General features: G+C 38.5%; 2 protein-coding genes across 4 annotated transcripts in view; both read left to right on the top strand.

The window, feature by feature from the left end:
• The window catches only part of LOC135205693 (protein sel-1 homolog 1-like), a 337811-nt gene that overhangs the window by 188219 nt on the left and 132524 nt on the right, over nucleotides 1-17068 (top strand). The gene's annotated exons all lie outside the window — the stretch shown is intronic.
• LOC135205689 (tubulin-specific chaperone D-like) overlaps nucleotides 1-17068 on the top strand; it is a 99286-nt gene that overhangs the window by 57051 nt on the left and 25167 nt on the right. For all 3 annotated transcript variants that reach the window (XM_064236608.1, XM_064236606.1, XM_064236607.1), the window contains exons 9-18: nucleotides 2698-2809; nucleotides 3437-3554; nucleotides 4567-4721; nucleotides 5136-5226; nucleotides 6643-6829; nucleotides 7132-7290; nucleotides 10465-10677; nucleotides 12804-12974; nucleotides 13637-13770; nucleotides 14227-14378. In XM_064236608.1, the coding sequence (XP_064092678.1) occupies nucleotides 2698-2809; nucleotides 3437-3554; nucleotides 4567-4721; nucleotides 5136-5226; nucleotides 6643-6829; nucleotides 7132-7290; nucleotides 10465-10677; nucleotides 12804-12974; nucleotides 13637-13770; nucleotides 14227-14378 (1492 nt within the window). The remainder of the gene's footprint in view (nucleotides 1-2697; nucleotides 2810-3436; nucleotides 3555-4566; nucleotides 4722-5135; nucleotides 5227-6642; nucleotides 6830-7131; nucleotides 7291-10464; nucleotides 10678-12803; nucleotides 12975-13636; nucleotides 13771-14226; nucleotides 14379-17068) is intronic.

Genomic DNA, 17068 nt, shown 5'->3' with positions numbered 1-17068 from the left:
TCCAGATCAACTCTGATATTCCACAGCTCTCTCATATCTTAAGAAGTATCTTCTCTCGGTCCCTGTTCGAGTTTACGAGAAAGAGCCTATTATAACAACAGGCGTAGAATGTAACGATCCTCTAGAGGTTCGTTACAGGATTGCAAAAGTCCGTACGAATCGTCTCGATCGACGGCAGCAACTATTGACTTCCGAGTGGAATCTTTCTTTAGAAGTAAGTTGAGAGTTGTGGAGACTTTAGGGGCGCCCTTTCATTCTTCTCTTTGATATGTTGGGGACGAAGAGGCTTCTTCTTCTCTGCTCCCTTATTCTCAATCCGGGATCGGTACCATTAAACGCCATCCTATGATATTGAACGGAGATGGATGTTTAGTCTCTTTTCCCCTTTTTCATTCGCTTAGGAAATGTAATAAGAGGATTTATGACGTCACAGGGAGCGACAATGACACTGATCGCCCCATGTTGGCCTTCAGGATCCTGGATTCACAGAGGTCACATACTTCCTAGTTCACTTTCCAAGGACCTTTTCCGAGAGAGTCGGTCTACTCTAACTCGAAAGGTACCTTTAACCTCTCCGCTCTGAGTCTGACTACGTTCAGACTATCGAGATGTTGACAGGAATAAGATTACCGTCTTCCATTTCCGTCTGAAGAATGGGATAAGCTGGCAGTCACAACTATTAAAGAATACGCAAATATGTGGTTGACGGCCTTTGGGCTCAGAGAGTTGCGTCTGTCAAACAACAAAGCCCTTCACGATCTTTGAGTTCTGTGGAATCTCGAAACTCGCTCACCATCTACTTATTTGTTTTTCTCACTGTTTTCTCGGAGTCAGACACTCGTGCGAGATCAGGCGACATATAGTAGCCCTGAGTTTCTTGTTGACGAAGTCGGTTGCGTTTATAACACCCCCGATGATCGTGTAACATGAGACCAGGTTGGACTGTCAGGCATTCTTCCTTCGGGACTGAATCGCCTTTTTGCTCCTCGCTCCTTTCTCCTGGCACCAGAAGCTCGAGTCAGGAGTTGATTCGCTGACGACGTTGGGTTGCATTGATACACCCCCAAGGTTTGCTTAGATTGAATCGCCCAGGCAGTCCAGGCACTCATCCTTCAGCAAAGAATAGTGCCTTATGGTCTTCAGGGTACAGCCTTGCTGTCCTTGATTCGTCGGACTGGTCAACTGGTCGGTCACCTGACTTTAGTACAGACGGACTGACTGTGCATGTCCAGATCGAAGCTTTCAATATGGAACTTAGACGTAGTCTGAAGTTCTTGATGTCAAAGCATTAGAACCTCTCCTACCTGGTAACTTCTTGCATGTGATCAGGAAGGCCTTCTTCTAACCACCCTAGATACGACAAAGAGGGTTAGTGAGATTTTAAGCCATCGTCACAAGTTTTGGCTTTAGAGAACACAAGGCGGTGTGCTCTCTAAGCCTTCCGTTGTGGCCTAAGAATGGAAACCCGTTTTGTCCTTGGGCCAGGAGCTTGGAAGCAAGGATGGCTACAGGTAGTGGGCAGGAGCCAGAGAGAGTCCTGTGCCCTGTCGGGTCTCTCAAGTTTTATCTACATAAAACTCAAGAAAGTCGAAGTCATTCGGGCAATCTGCAGTGTTCCGAAAAAGACCAGACTTGCCCATATCGAAGAACACCCTGGCTTTAGTGTTAAGGAGTTCTTTCAAAAATGCTCCTTCATTGTGTTTGCACAAAGATTTGAAATCTTTTTATCTGAATGCTCACGAGGTGAGGGCGCGGCCTCGGAAGCATTTCAACAGAGCATGGTACTCAGCAACATCCTGAGTACCATGTTTTAGCGAAGCAACTCTGTGTTCACTTCACACTCCCTGCGAGATGTGAAGATGGCATATGAGATCTGCTGCTCGCTAGGGCCATACGTGTCTGCAGACACAATCTTGGGGGCAAGAAGTACCACTCATCCTATCCTGTAGAAAATGGTTAGGAAGAGCTCTTAATTTAGTTGTTGAGTCGCCGACAACGGCGACTTCTTAACTCTTAAGCCTTAGTTAACACACCTTAATTACTTTGGCTAGGTTGGTCAGGTGGTGATATATATATATATATATATATTTATTTTACTTCTTAGCCCTCATGGTATGGTCAATATGGTCTAGTCACATTGTGGTCACGCCCCCGTTGACAGATCATCTGGAGTGCGTCACCAGCTTTATAGGTCTCTACCTCGCTGGCAACTCTAGTAAAGCAGAAGCAGACTTGGGTGACAGTAATCACGAAGTCAGCTATGCTAACAGGTGGAACCAAGATGTAAATCATCTGCATGCATTTGTTTCCCAAAATCCTTCTATTCTGTCCCTTCCCATCTCCAAAGGTGGGATTCAGCTATATATATATCTGACAGGTAAGTTTCATGAACAAAATGATATTGTTATGATACAATAAAGTTTGTTCATACTTACCTGGCAGATATATATAATCAAGTACCCACCCACCTCCCCTCAGGGGACAGTGGAAATAAAAATTATGAATAGAAAATGGGAATGGTTCCTGATACCCGCCTCCCAGCGGCGGGAATGGGTACTAACCACCTGGCCAACCACTGCGTGTGTCGGAAGTTTTTAAAATTCTGTCGGACTTCAGAAAATACAGCTATATCTATATCTGCCAGGTAAGTATGAACAAACTTTATTGTATCATAACAATATCATTTTTGTGTTTCAGCTCGTCGAGGATTGCTGTTGCCTGAAAGACTACCTGCCATAGCACCAATTCTTGAAAGAGCTTTGGTGTATGATGAATTGCGTGGACAATGCTCTGTAGGATCAAATATTAGGTAGGAAATATAAATTTTTTTTTTCATTGTTTTGCACTTTTCGAATGTGGTGAATTGGTATTTTTTTCAGTGATGCATAATCAGGGTATCTGTGAGTCAGAATTTGTGAGTGTAATGAGTTTTGAAAGCATGTGTGATGTTGTGTTTGGTAAGCACATAATCCCAGTTGAATAGTTTTAAGTAGCGTACCTTCTTGTTAATAGAAATTTGATTGCTAGTAAGGTTAAAGAATAAATAAGATGCTTGTATTTTTAGAATAAAACCAGTAAGCTTTTCTCTTGTAGATGAGATGACGTTCTTTAATCTCTCCTCAATGATTGAAACTCTAGGAGAAATTGCAAGTTTGTCACAAAAGTGCATGAGCAACTTTCAGCAAAATTTCCATGAGAGGTTAAGAGGTTAAGTTTCATCATTGACTGTTCTTCAGGATTATCCATTATAGGCTGTTGTTCCCCCTTCATACTTGGCGATGATAAGATGATGAGGGAGGATGAAAGATTTGTACTAATGACTGTCACATACATTTGTGTTGTCTTCATCCTGTTGGCCTTCTGAAGGACTTTTCTCTCTTATCAACAAGGCACTATAGATATCCTAAAGGTTTGCTGACATGCATTTTTTTTCCAGAGATGCTGCTTGTTATTTGTGTTGGGCATTTGCCAGGGCTTATCATCCTGACCAGATGCTGCCTTACGTCAAACAAATTGCAACTGGACTTCTTATTGTGGCCTTATTTGATAGAGAGGTAAACATTCTCAGCTCTCTGTGGGATTTCATATAGAAATCCTTAGATTTTGTGGCCAAATTTGATAGGGAGTTGACTGTTCTTAGCTCTCTCTGAGATTTCATTCATCATTTCTTTGTTATTATGACCTTATTTGAAAGCAAATAATTAATTTTGTGTGGGACTATTAAGCAGTTCTCAATAGAGCATTACCCAATAAAATTGCTCACAGTTACTGGTCGCTAATGCTTTCACAAACCCTTCTTTGTACAGTATTAAGGAAATTTTCAGATGTATTACATGTTTGTGAGATGATCAGTGGATATTGTTCAAGAATATACTTAAAACTATGTAACAGTAATTTCAGCATCAAAGTATGCCACATTGAAGTAATATCCTACCTTCAAATTTGTCATTCTTGTTTGACCCATATTGTATGAATAACCCAAATGACCCAGCGCCAGAATGCAAACTGTGCACAGCAACATTTACAAACATTTTTTATGTGACTGTTCTTTTGTCAGTTGAAAGAAATTTTGTCAGAATCATCAATATTCCAGTGTATCAAATCATAAGATTTTGAACAGTTGTAATACATTTAATGATATCTAATGTATTAATTTAAAATAGACCTCTTGTACTTGTCCTATGGTTAAGCTGTTTATCAGTGATAATGATGTTAACAATTACATTATAAATTGTTAATAAATAAATGTGGTAATTTTTTAGTTAGCCAAGAACCAATATTTTCCCAGTTTTCTTTCAGTTGTTAAGTATTGTTTTATATATAATCTGAAATAAAGAAATATTTAAGTAAAATTGTAAGCAATAATAGATTTACAGTCTGCTAGCTCATTTACATCACATTGTTGAGGCCAGTAGCTTGTAAGCTACACAAGCTACTGTATTGTAATTCACTTGTAAGCTGTGGATTCAAAGAGCATTTGGGATCACAATATTATCAGAAATTGGTGTGGGCTTTCTAAGTATTTGGCTTATGTATTTTATTTTTTATTTTTTTGTGTTTTCATAGATCCCATGCAGAAGAGCAGGCTCGGCTGCATTCCAAGAGCATGTAGGTCGTCAAGGCACTTTCCCTCATGGAATTGAAATTCTTACAACTGTTGACTATTTTGCAGTTGGTAATCGGTCAAATGCTTTTCTGAATTTGGGTGTGGAGGTTGGCAAGTAAGTTGGAGCTTTGATATCTAATATTTTTTATATTATTTTACTTATACCTGGTAATAGATTAGATATAGAAATATTTTGCACTTTGAATATAGAGACCGATAAAAATGTTAACCAGTGTTCATGGCTTGTGGAACACCAAAAATATTTGGTTCTCCATAGTTAATATTTTTATAGACCCATACTTACATTTCAGGCTGTTTTATTACAGGAAAAAGGACCTTCATATTGTTCCTTGCTCAGTTTTTTACCGACATATTGTAAATCTTGACTTTTTAAATCCTTTCAACTCATAAAAGACATAGAGTTAGGAAAAGTAAATGGATAAATCGTAATATGCTATCTCACTATTTTTTTAAATTAAACACTGAAAAATTCTGTTAAATTTAACTCTATTCAATTTTGCTGTTGCAGATATCCTGAATACACCCAGGCATTGATAGATCACTTAGTTGAGAGGAAAGTCAATCACTGGGATTCTGCAATCAGGGAACTTGCAGCAAAGGTAAGGTTTGAGCTTTCTCAGGAAATAAATGGAAATTTATTAACATGTCTTTTTCCTGTGCATTGCAAAGCTTTTATTGCCATTGAAGATATAACTCCTCTGAGCTGTTGATGTCATTTTTTAGTACAGTACAGGAAATCCCCAGTTATTGCCAATCCAGTTTTATGGTGCTTTACTAGCAACGATGATAACTAGATTTTTGGCACCGATCCCCACTTAACAGCGGCGCCAATAAGCGCTCTTATTGCTGATTAAGTTGACCATGATTTTCGGTTATCATTACACTGTCGGGAATGGAACTCCCGCTGATAACCAGGGTCTGCCTTATAATGATTTTTTTTTATCTCTACCTGTGGGATTGGGGAGAGGATATGACATTCAGTTCATTTGTTTGTTGGTTTTTTTTAGTTATAGTTTGGTAATGGGCATGTCCCAGATAGTAAAGAAGGTCCATGTAAAAATTGGGTCCAATTGGCTTACATTTCACACATGAATGAATTTCAAGTAATTTTATGAAAGTACAGCGAAGAGATTATCTGTCATTTGTAACAGCTCCTATTTATTATTTGGGTGTAAGTTTATATGGCTAATGAGTCAGATTTTGGGACCTGACTATGACTTGCTTGAAAGATTTTGATTAAAATGAAATGGGAAAACCAAGTAGCTCAAGAGAAACATGAAAAGTATAAGACAAAGCTTTGAAGATGTTGGCCAAAAGGAACCTTTAGAGAACCATTGGTTCTGTCTGTAGAGTGCTGTGCAAGGCCCATTGAGTGTCAACCCCCTTTTAGGAAGAGCACAGTGAAAAGGATTGTTGCAGTTGCACCTAACTAAAGTACTGTAGCTTTAAAATAAATCCCTTAATTAGGGTGATATTAAGTTTTACAAATATATCAACAGTTTTACAAATATACTAACATTTAAGAGTATAAATTATAGGTTATTCAGTATTGCAAAACAATAGAGAACCATAGGAAGGCAGGGGAAAATTGTGTAGATAACAACCAGTTCCTTAATTTATTAGGTGAGGAAGAAGAGATGGAGAATTCATTGCACATGTAACCCTCTGAAGGGAAAATTTGACTGAAATGCATTTCTGTCGTTGTCTGGAGAAGTATTTGATTTTAGATGAGTAGATGCTAGTTATTTTTCTTAATTTTCTTGAGCTTTGTTTCTGGGTTTGAAATTTCTTTTTGTGACTCTGTTGATAGCCATTGAAGTTTGCCTTGTGTGGTAAAAAATTAATATACAATTTCATGCTTGTAATTTAATTTCATGTGTTTTGCATGATTGTAAATGCAAAGAGATCAAATACTGTAGGAGTTTTATGTAATAATATCCAGTCAATTTTAGATGCTAATATGAAGAAATTGAGTACTGCTCTATAGTGTTCCCTTTTGTATTACAATTTTTCAGGCCCTTCACAATTTAACTGCATTAGCTCCTGATTACATGAATAAAACCATAGCACGAAAGTTACTACAAGAGTCAACAGGTCCTGTTCTTGTGGCAAGACATGGGGCCATTATGGCCCTGGCATATATAACACATGCACTTGCCCTTGTAGCAGAGAAGAATGGCAAAAATATAGAACATTTTATGGGTAAGAAAGATGTTTATTCATTTATTGATTGTACATTTGCTCATTATAATATTTTTGTGGATGGTTATCCCATGTGTTTATCATGGACATAGTAATGAAAATGTAACTATTTTTTTAAGGCTATATGATATTTTGACTTATAATTGGAGGAAACCAGAAGTGCAGAGTTGTGTTTACCGAGACAAAATGCTCTGGGTATGAACCCAAAGTGTGCTGTCATTTGATGATGATAATAACGACTTGCATGTGTAGATCCTTCTTAGTCAGGAGCTGAAAAACTAATATCAAGCAATATTCTGCAGACAATGATGTCTTAGAAGGAATCAGACAGATAGTCCCAACTCTGGAGGAGAGGAAACTATATCGTGGTATGGGTGGAGAGTACATGAAACATGCTACAGCAATACTAATAGAAAAAGCATCGCTTGCTAAACTACCTTTTCATGGACAGGACATCCTTGGTAAGAAAGCTTAATCAAGATCTCAGTTTTTTTTAGATTGGATTATCTAAAGCAAAACAGTTGTTACAAGGTTTGTTGATTAATCTTTATACAGTAGTATTTTAACCCTTGAACGCCGAAGCGGTAAAATAAAAATTGTCTCCCGTGTGCCGGAGGTGTTTCCGAGTGAGCGCGGAAGCGGAAAAAATATTTTTTTCAAAAAATCACAGCGCGCTTAGTTTTCAAGATTAAGAGTTAATTTTTTGCTCCTTTTTTTGTCATTGGCTGAAGTTTAGTATGCAACCATCAGAAATGAAAAAAATTATCATTATCGTATATAAATAATGCGATATATGATAGCGCAAAAGCGAAATTTCATATATAATTGTATTCAAATCACGCTGTGCGCAAAACGGTTGAAGGTAACAAGTTACTTTTTTTTTCGTTGTAATGTACACTAAATTGCAATCATTTTGGTATATAACACATTGTAAAACGATAAAAGCAACACAGAGAAAATATTATCACAAAATAATGCATGAATTCATAACGCGCGGACGTAAACAAATATGTTTTTCAAAAATTCACCATAAATCTAAATATTGTCCTAGAGACTTCCAATTTCTTTCAAAATGAAGACAAATGATTGAATATTACTCTACTGTAAGAGTATTAGCTTACAATTGCAGTTTTCGACCATATCTGACGAGTTAAAGTTGACCGAATGTCAAATTTTTTATATATTTTATTTTATATGCAATTATTTCGGAAATTAGAAAAGCTACAACCTTCAAATATTTTTTGTTTTATTCTACATGAAATTGTGCACATTTTCATATATAAAATTCTATGAAATGCCTAATATGAAACGGAGCAAATATTCCGAGAATGGGTCGTACGCATTTCGGAGATTTGTGGCAGAGAATCCGCGCGCGGAGGGAAGGAAAGTTTTTTTTTTTAAATTCACCATAAATCTAAATATTGTGCTAGAGACTTCGAATTTGTTTCAAGATGAAGATAAATGACTGAATATTACTAGACTGTAAGAGTTTTAGCTTACAATTGCGTTTTTCGACCATTTCAGTAGAGTCAAAGTTGACCGAACGTGGTTTTTTTTCTATTTATCGTGATTTATATGCAAATATTTCAAAAATGAGAAAAGCTACAATCTTCAATTATTTTTTGTTGTATTCTACATGAAATTGCACACATTTTCATATATAAAACTTTATGTAACGGCTAATTTAAAAGGGTACAAACATTACCACAATCGCACGTATGATTTTTTCGGAAGAGTTACCGCACGGACGTAAAGAAAATGTTATTTTTTTCATAAATTCACCATAAATCAAAATATTGTGCTAGAGACTTCCAATTTGTTGCAAAATGAAGGTAAATGATTGAATATTACTAGAATATAAGCGTTTTAGCTTACAATTGCGTTTTTTGACCATTTCGGTAGAGTCAAAGTTGACCGAAGGTTGAAAATTTGTCACTTATCATTTTATATGAAAATATTTCAAAATTGATAAAAGCTATAACCATTGGTTGCTTTTAGTTGTATTGTGCATGAAATTGCGCACATTTCCATATATAAAACTTTATGTAACGGCTAATTTTAAAATGGTGCAAACATTACCACAATCGCATGTATGATTTTTTTTGGGAAGAGTTACCGTGCGGACGTAAGGAAAAAGTTTTTTCATAAATTCACCATAAATCAAAATATTGTGCTAGAGACTTCCAATTAGTTGCAAAATGAAGGTAAATGATTGAATATTACTAAAATATAAGAGTTTTAGCTTACAATTGCGTTTTTCGACCATTTCGATAGAGTTAAAGTTGACCGAAGGTTGAAATTTTGGCACTTATCGTTATTTATATGAAAATATTTCAAAACTGATAAAAGCTACAATCATGAGTATTTTTTTGTTGTATTCTACATAAAAATGCGCACATTTTCATATATAATACTCAATGTAACGGCTAATTTAAAATGGTACAAAAATTATGTCAAAGTGACGAAATATTTCCGAGATGTGTCACAGATACTTTTTAGTGCGGCAAGAAAGAAATTCGCACTTGCGCGTCTGCTTAACGATTGTAAACAAAACAACACCTTGATCCGTGAACTCCCAGCATCCCCCAAGGCGTGTGATTCAAGAGTTATCGGCTGGTAGGCCTAAAAGTATTTTTCCGCGAATTTTTAAAAAAACTTTTGTATGCCGATGTAAAATATGTCCAGTCGGCACCCGAGAGACAAAAAATGTCGACGTAAAATAAGTCCAGTCGGCGTTTAAGGGTTAACAAGGCCACTGAGTCACACCTACACTAGGGGAGAGTGCCTACAAGACTTGTTTAAAATGAAGGGGGAAATTGAAGCCAGGTAAAGTTAAAGAAGTTAAACAGCTAGACCAAAGGGAATGAGTAAAAGGAGAGGGCAGGAAGTAGTATGGCTATGGATGATGTAAAGAACCTGTCTTATTTTGTAGTGGTTCCCAACAGGAGAGAAATGCTGTATGTTTCATAGCCATTGTTCTTTCATTGTTGCAAAGCTTTTCTGTATTTTAACATTGTCAAAAAATTCAGACAAAAAGAAATAAGCTGTGGGGTCAGTACTTGAAGATCTTGATTCACATTTAGAGGTTTGCCTGAAGAAACTGGTCTCTAATATCAGCTGAAAATTTAGAGCACTTATAGGCAAAGAAGTTAAGCAGCCAGGCAGAAATAGACCTAAAGGATTAGGTACAAAAGAGAGAACAAAAACAAAGTAGCCCGGGACTGAGGGATGCAGCTAGTGGCTAACTTTCAATTCTGTCTTTTTTTTTTTTTTTTTTTTGTATTATCCAAGTCACTTAAATGTTATCCTCCTAAGGGTTAAAGATTATAGAAATCATTGTCATGGCTTTGTTTTTAGGAATTGTTTTCTTAATTTGTCTATCATTATCACTTGCAAAGATAATGTAAATATGAATGTAGCCATATTGTTGGGATCCTTTTAAATACTCTGTATTCCACACTTGAAAAAATTAACTTTAGTATTACACACTTGAAAAAATACAGATAGATTCCAAGGCCAGAAAATGATTTAGCACTGCAAATAGGTTCAAGCAGGATATTTATGGTTTATATCCCTAGTAGTCTACACTCACATTGCCAAATGGCTTAAATTTTTTCCATAATTATAAATTTCAGACAAGTGGTATGAACTTTTGGAGGACTGCATTGTTCGGGTAGATGAGAACCTCAGGAATACAGCGCTTACTGCCTTACCGCCATTTTGGGTGACTTACTTCAAACCAACCACAGAAGCGAACATCAAATGGAGAAATAATCTCATTAATCATTACACAGAAGGTCTCAACACAGAGAAAGAAATGCAAAGCTTGGGTTATGTTTCCGCATTAGGTAGGTATTGTTGTTATTGTTATATATTAGTTTATTCAGGCTGTTGGATTGATGTAGGTATGAAGACTTCTAATGTTGTAGAATCCTTTTGAGCATGTCATAGACCTTATGAATGTCCGAGGGTTGACTGATGTTTACCATGACCATTTTGCACGAATATGGGCTGTGAATATTTTTGGTGTTCAAAAATAAACTTGATAAATGAATTGTGTTAAATTTTAGTAAAAGGTGGTTTGATACAAAAATATATTGGGCACAATTTTTTTTATATTTCCAAGTAAAGCTTGTAATGTTACAAGGTCATACAAAATGGTGTGATTGTGATGTAGATTTTTTTATGAAGATGTGTTATACAAACATAATCATAATTATCCTAAATTTGTAGTATCAAATTTCCCAGACATTCAACTTCTTCTGTCATGAAGGTTCAAGAACAAGAATAGCTAGAAAACCAAGCACTGAGTCACAGTACATGCATGAGTGCCTTTTGACCAGTCAGGATGAAGCTTTTGAACCAGCCTTACCTTTACAAGTTCCAGGAGGACAATCCACAGACTCCAACTTCGCATGTGGAAACTATCAAGTAAGGACTCTGAGAGAAAGGCTTTTTGTTAGCAGCTGCTGCAGCAACTGCTTAATCCTGTAAACCCTCAACCTCTCTCAGTTCAATTGGCAAAAGTTCTTTAGTGAGTCTACTCTGAATTCCCTCACTGCCTATGTATTCTGAATTGTAGATTTCTTTCTTCACCTTTTTAAGTGGGAGCAACTGTTGGTTTTGACAGTAACGTAGTAGCTGTTGTACAAGAACTCAGACCTGATGGTATTGTATTGATGTAACTAGTTCCAGGAATCTTATATGTTTTGTCAGCATTTTGCATAGGCAGCTTACAAAGCTCTCTTTTGAATCATTACAATTTCAATTCCACGATAACAGCTTCTTCTTTTTTATTTGTCTGGCTCTCACATCTTCCAGACAAGTGATTGATTGCATGCTTTCTCTCAGGCAATGTCACCCATACCAGAGAGTGGTAATGTATTGGTCTTCCATTCTTTCCTGATTTTATTGCAAAGGCACAATCATCATACTCTCAGGGTTATTTTACTGACCCTTTCCCTCTACCTACATTGGTCATTAGCAGTGCCTAGGAGCCTTTTTGCTTAGGTAGAATTGTTTAACACTATCTCAAAAAGATAGGAAATCTTTGATTGAACAATCCAGACTCTTTTTCTACAAATCAGCAGAGGAGACTTTATCTGAAAGAATACTGTCTCAGACATGCTTCAAGTATGTTCTGGGGTATGTAGGAAAGAATTATCTGAGGTAAGAGTAACCATTTATAAAATCAGGTCCTACATGACTTCTTGCATAGGAAAGGAATCGAGATTTTAGCTATCCTAAGAGCAAGGGCATGGTGTTATTTATGAAGCTTTAGGTTTTGTTTGTGCTGGACATTTTATCTCCAAGAGGAGAAGTGTTATGGTAATTTATCCATCATTCATCCTGGAGACATGAAGTTCAGGGATCACAAACAGCAGTTTCAATTGATTCATCAGTTCCTAGTTTTGGCCTGTGTTGAAGTATTCCTGATGCAAATTTAGTTTGTGAGCTTTTTTGTCACCAAGTGATCCTAGATCCATCAGAAGTATGCTTTAGCTGTGGATAGTTTTTTCTTCTCCTCTTGTCTAAATATTAATTCAAGCTAATTATAATTGTAGGGTTTGCTATGATGCAATATAGCTTTTATGAAATAATGATTGTTCATAAAACACACATCAGCCATGTGAGGTGCCTTCTTTTTGGCTGCATACAAGCTATACACAATAGAATGAGGTGGGCTCTACTTACTGTTGATGTGTCAAAGGCGCACTTGTGCTTACTGTCTTTCAGTGGTTTAGTTTTAGTACAATGGCTGGTTCCATCTGCAAGAAATCAGAAGTTTTGTGTCTTGGGAATTCAACACTACATAGTGAGGCTAATATGTGTGTGTGGAAAAATTCAATTTCATTTTAAAATATAAAAGCTGCTTTTGTTTTAAGTCCATTGCTTTTCAAGACAAAGGAGGGATGAGCTTATTTCAAAACTATGTAAATGATTCTTCAGTGAGTAACTTTGTACTTATTTTCAGGTTGCCTACCTCATTCTCTAGTAACTGGAAAGTTTGACATTGTTTTGCCAGCATTAATAAAGGCTACAGACATCACCTCAAGTACAGCTGGCTGGGCACAAACCAGGAAGGAAGCAATTCTTGGAATAGAGCGTTTAGTTGACACAGTGGGTATCGAACCAAAAGGCAAAGGTAAGATAGCAGTAAAATTGCCTGCATTGCATTTGAACCTGTTCTCAAAGAGATCTGAACCTTGTTGGAAGGTAATGCTGTTAGTGCATCTCATGTGGTGCACTATATAGGCACTACTGGATGCTATTGGCAGCATCTCTCTAGCCCCTAACTGCACTCACTTTGAGCCTGTTACCTGACCTCCATTTGCACTTCCTTCTTTTGCCATTTGACTGTCCAACCTCCAGCTGTTACTTCTTATTGTAACTGTGGGATTAACTCCCAGTTTCACAATCTATTATAGAACTTGTGCTTTATATATTTTTATTATCTGGATTTTGGTGTCTTGTGTCATATCTCGCCATCCCTCTAATTGCTGTCTTAGGTGGCAAATGTTATAGAAGTGCCCCAGTACTTGACTGTGTAGCCTAAATTTCATGATTCATTCACTGATTCTTATTTTGGCAATTTTTATGAGTGATATCAAAATATTACTTTTTAAAGATTACAGTAAGTCAAGATATATATTAAAATGTCTTGTTATTATCATATCAAGTAAGAATCTTACAATGTTGAAGATATATTACCTTTAAAGACTGATTAGTAGTCACCAGCTGAAGAGAGATCTGTTGAGTCATGAGGTTATTGGGATCTCCACAGTCATCAGCAGTTTATTTTTACAGTTTGTGACCATGTTTGTGAGGAAAACCTGTTGAGTATATATCAGTGTCTGCTGAAATGTCTGGACGATTACACCATGGACAGAAGGGGCGACATTGGTGCTTGGGTCCGAGAAGCTTCCATGTCATGTCTTCAGGTAAGAGATAGTGTTTTTCCTCTTATAGGTATTGATGTGTTTTTATTTTTATTTTAACTAGGAAATTGTGTTTAGCTGTTTCTTAAGAGGTAGATTGCCCTTATATTTTAGGCTCCTACTTGTACCATCAAGGTCACAAAGACCATGTTAGCAGTTAGAATATGAAAGTTGGAAAATGAATGATAAAGTAATGCTCTTTGTCATGTTATATTGTTTGGTCACTGTTTTATGTTACTTAGCACAAATTTTCGTGTTGATTTTGAGTCCATATGCCAAATTTGTAACAATATATTAAGAGTCTGAACTGGTTTCTGCAATCAGTTTCATAGCAGTTAAGGTATGTGAAATTGGTTTTAGGCTGTAAAACAGAAGTTACCTTAAAAATCCAAGAAGTTACCTTAAAAATCCAAGCTTTCTATTATTAACTGTATAACAAAATTTCCACTGTATTTACAGCATCTGACAATGGCTGTAATTAAGAAGGATCCTGCACTCTTGAAGGAAGATATAGTATGTGAGATGATGGCTCGAATTTGTCAGCAGGCTGTGGAGAGGATAGATAGGACTAGGAAGGTAGCTGGAACTGCCTTTGCTTCACTGTTGTACAGGTAATTGGAGGCTAGCATGTGTACATTGTTTTTTACCATTGCTAGCAGTTATTAAAAAAACATTGGGTGCAATGCCTCATCCAAAACCTCTTGTTTTTTCAAACCTGTTGATTACAAAACAGCATTATTCCTTGTGACATTGCTCCATTAATGTCAGCTTAAAACTTTGCATGGAGAAAAGACCCCATGCACATGCCCAAGTAGCAATCCATCGGGAAGGAAGGGAAATCGACTAACATTCCTATGCATGACTCCTTCAGAGGTGATTGTGCCACTGCTCTTCTTAGGATTATTGGTATTTTCATACATTCAACTTCCCTGTCAGATATATACTTAGCTATAGACTCCGTCGTCCCCGACAGAAATTCAAATTTCGCAGCACACACTACAGGTAGGTCAGGTGATCTATCCGCCTGCCGCTGGGTGGCAGGAATAGGAACCATTACCATTCTTGAGCCAGATTTTCTCTGTCGCTGGTACTGGTAACATCGTTTGCCAGTTCCTCCTGACTTTGACTTTCAAATTTCATTACGTCGTTGATCTTTTGGACTGCTATTTGGTGACGTATTGGATCTTTGGTTTGGCATACGCTATTGTGGACTGTTTTTTGGATTTTGGATTTGGAATTTTCTCATAATGTCTGACGTTTCGATTTCGTTCAGAGTGTGTGTGAATGAGAGTTGTTATGTGAGACTACCGAAAGCTTCGGTAGATCCTCACACCACTTGTAAGAATTGTAGAGGGAATGTATGCTCACAATTGAATACATGTGATGAATGCAAGGATTTGAATGAGGAGGAATGGAAGATGCTTGATTCCTACTTGAGAAAGTTGGAAAGGGATAGGGCTAGAAAAGCCTCTTCCAAGAGTGTGAGTAGGTCGGTCTCTAACGAGCCAGTTAGCGGACGATTGCCTATCTCTAACCCAATTGTTTCCTCCCATACAGCTTTACCTTCTCAATTATCTGATTCGGCAAGTTCAGCATCTGAAATTGCGAGTCTGAAAGCTTCGCTTCTGGAAATGGAGCGTAAACTAAAGGAACTAGAAAGTAAGTGCAGTGAAAGTGTTCCCAGTGAAGTGGAGGGTGCGTCTGATCGGCTCTGTCTCGCTCCCAGGTCTAGACCTCTTTCAAGCTCCCAAGCCCAGAGGAGAAGAAATGTCGAAAGCCGCAGGGAGGTTTCAGAGAATCCCCACCGGTCAGGCGTCCCCTCGGCAGATTCTGTAGTTGCGTCCCAGACTGCCAAGGATAGTCGTTGGAAAGACGTCCTGAAACAGTGTTTTTCTTCATCTGATTCGTCGTCTAAGAAAGGATGGAGTTCTGATAGATTATCGAGACCTTCGAAGAGATCGTGGAAGTCTCCAGCATTTTATTCTAGCCCTGAAGAATTTCCGGAAGAATATCCTCCGGAAAAGAGGAGGAAGGAGGTTTATTCAGAAGCTCCTTCTCCTTCATCGGAGATTGAAAAAGAGGACGTAGCTACGAAGATTTTGGAGAATATGCAAAAGCAGATATCTTCATTAGTAGGAGTGCTTAAGAAGGATCCTCCTAGAAGGAAGGATAAATTCCTTCCAATTAAAAGATCCCGTCCTATGGAACTCTCTGAGAGCTCGGACGAGGCTCCTGCCAGGAGCCTGGCGCCAGCCAGACGTCAGGCTCCTGTCAGGCGCAAAACGCCGTCAAGGCGAGAGGATTTATATAAATATCTAGAAGAGCCTGAATCTCCTACTAGAAGAAAAGCGCCTGAGGCGTCTGGATCGAGGCGTAAACCGTCTGAAACTTTGGAAGTCAGACGTAAGGCGCCTGAAACTCCTGAAATCAGACGCAAAGCGTTTGAAACTCCTGAAACGAGAAGAAAAACGCTTAGGACTCCTGAAATGAGACGCAAAGCGTCTGGGGCGTCTGAATCAAAACTCAAGGCGCCTGAAGTGAGGCGCAAAGCGCCTGAAGTGAGGCGCAAAGCGCCTGAAGCTCCTGAGGCGAGGCGTAAAGCGCCTGGAGCGCCTGAAATGAGGCGCAAAGCGCCTGAAGCGTCTGAAACGAGGCGCAAAGCGCCTGGAGAGCCTGAAGCGCCTGAAACGAGGCGCAAAGCGCCTGGAGAGCCTGAAGCGCCTGAATCGAGGCGCAAAGCGTCTAGAGCGCCTGAATCGAGGCGCAAAGCGCCTAGAGCGCCTGAAATGAGGCACAAAGCGCCTGGAGCCAGGCGTAAAGCGCCTGAAGAGCCTGATCTTAGGCGTAAAGAGCCTAAACCTACTACCAAGCGTCGAGCGCCTGACATCCATCATATGACAAGCAGGCGCAAAGACTTATACAAACTAGAAGGACCAAGCTTCAGGCGCTATGATTCGGAAACATTATCGGAGTTTGAAGCGGACTTGGAGGCTCCTCTTTGGGATTTTTCTCAGGATCAGTTTTCTCCTGACAGGGTCTCTAGACGTCGCACAGGCGGCCGTAGCCCCTGTCAGGAAGGGCTTGATTCTGAAAAAAGCGAGAGACATTTAAGGACTTCCCCTGATAGGGACAAGAGTTGTCGCACAGGCGGCCGTCGTCCTTGTCAGGAGGGCCTTAGTGTAAAAGGACAACATCGGCCTTCACCTGGCAGGGACTCAAGATGTCGCACAGGCGGCCGTAGCCCTTGTCAGGTTGTAGTCGGTGTTGCTACGAGCCCTTCACCTTCCCGAGAGAGGAGTCC

Source organism: Macrobrachium nipponense, chromosome 24, assembly GCF_015104395.2.
Source record: "Macrobrachium nipponense isolate FS-2020 chromosome 24, ASM1510439v2, whole genome shotgun sequence".
Lineage (NCBI taxonomy): Eukaryota > Metazoa > Arthropoda > Malacostraca > Decapoda > Palaemonidae > Macrobrachium > Macrobrachium nipponense.
Note: the sequence above shows the minus strand (reverse complement) of the source record. Positions and strands in the feature narration are given on the sequence as shown.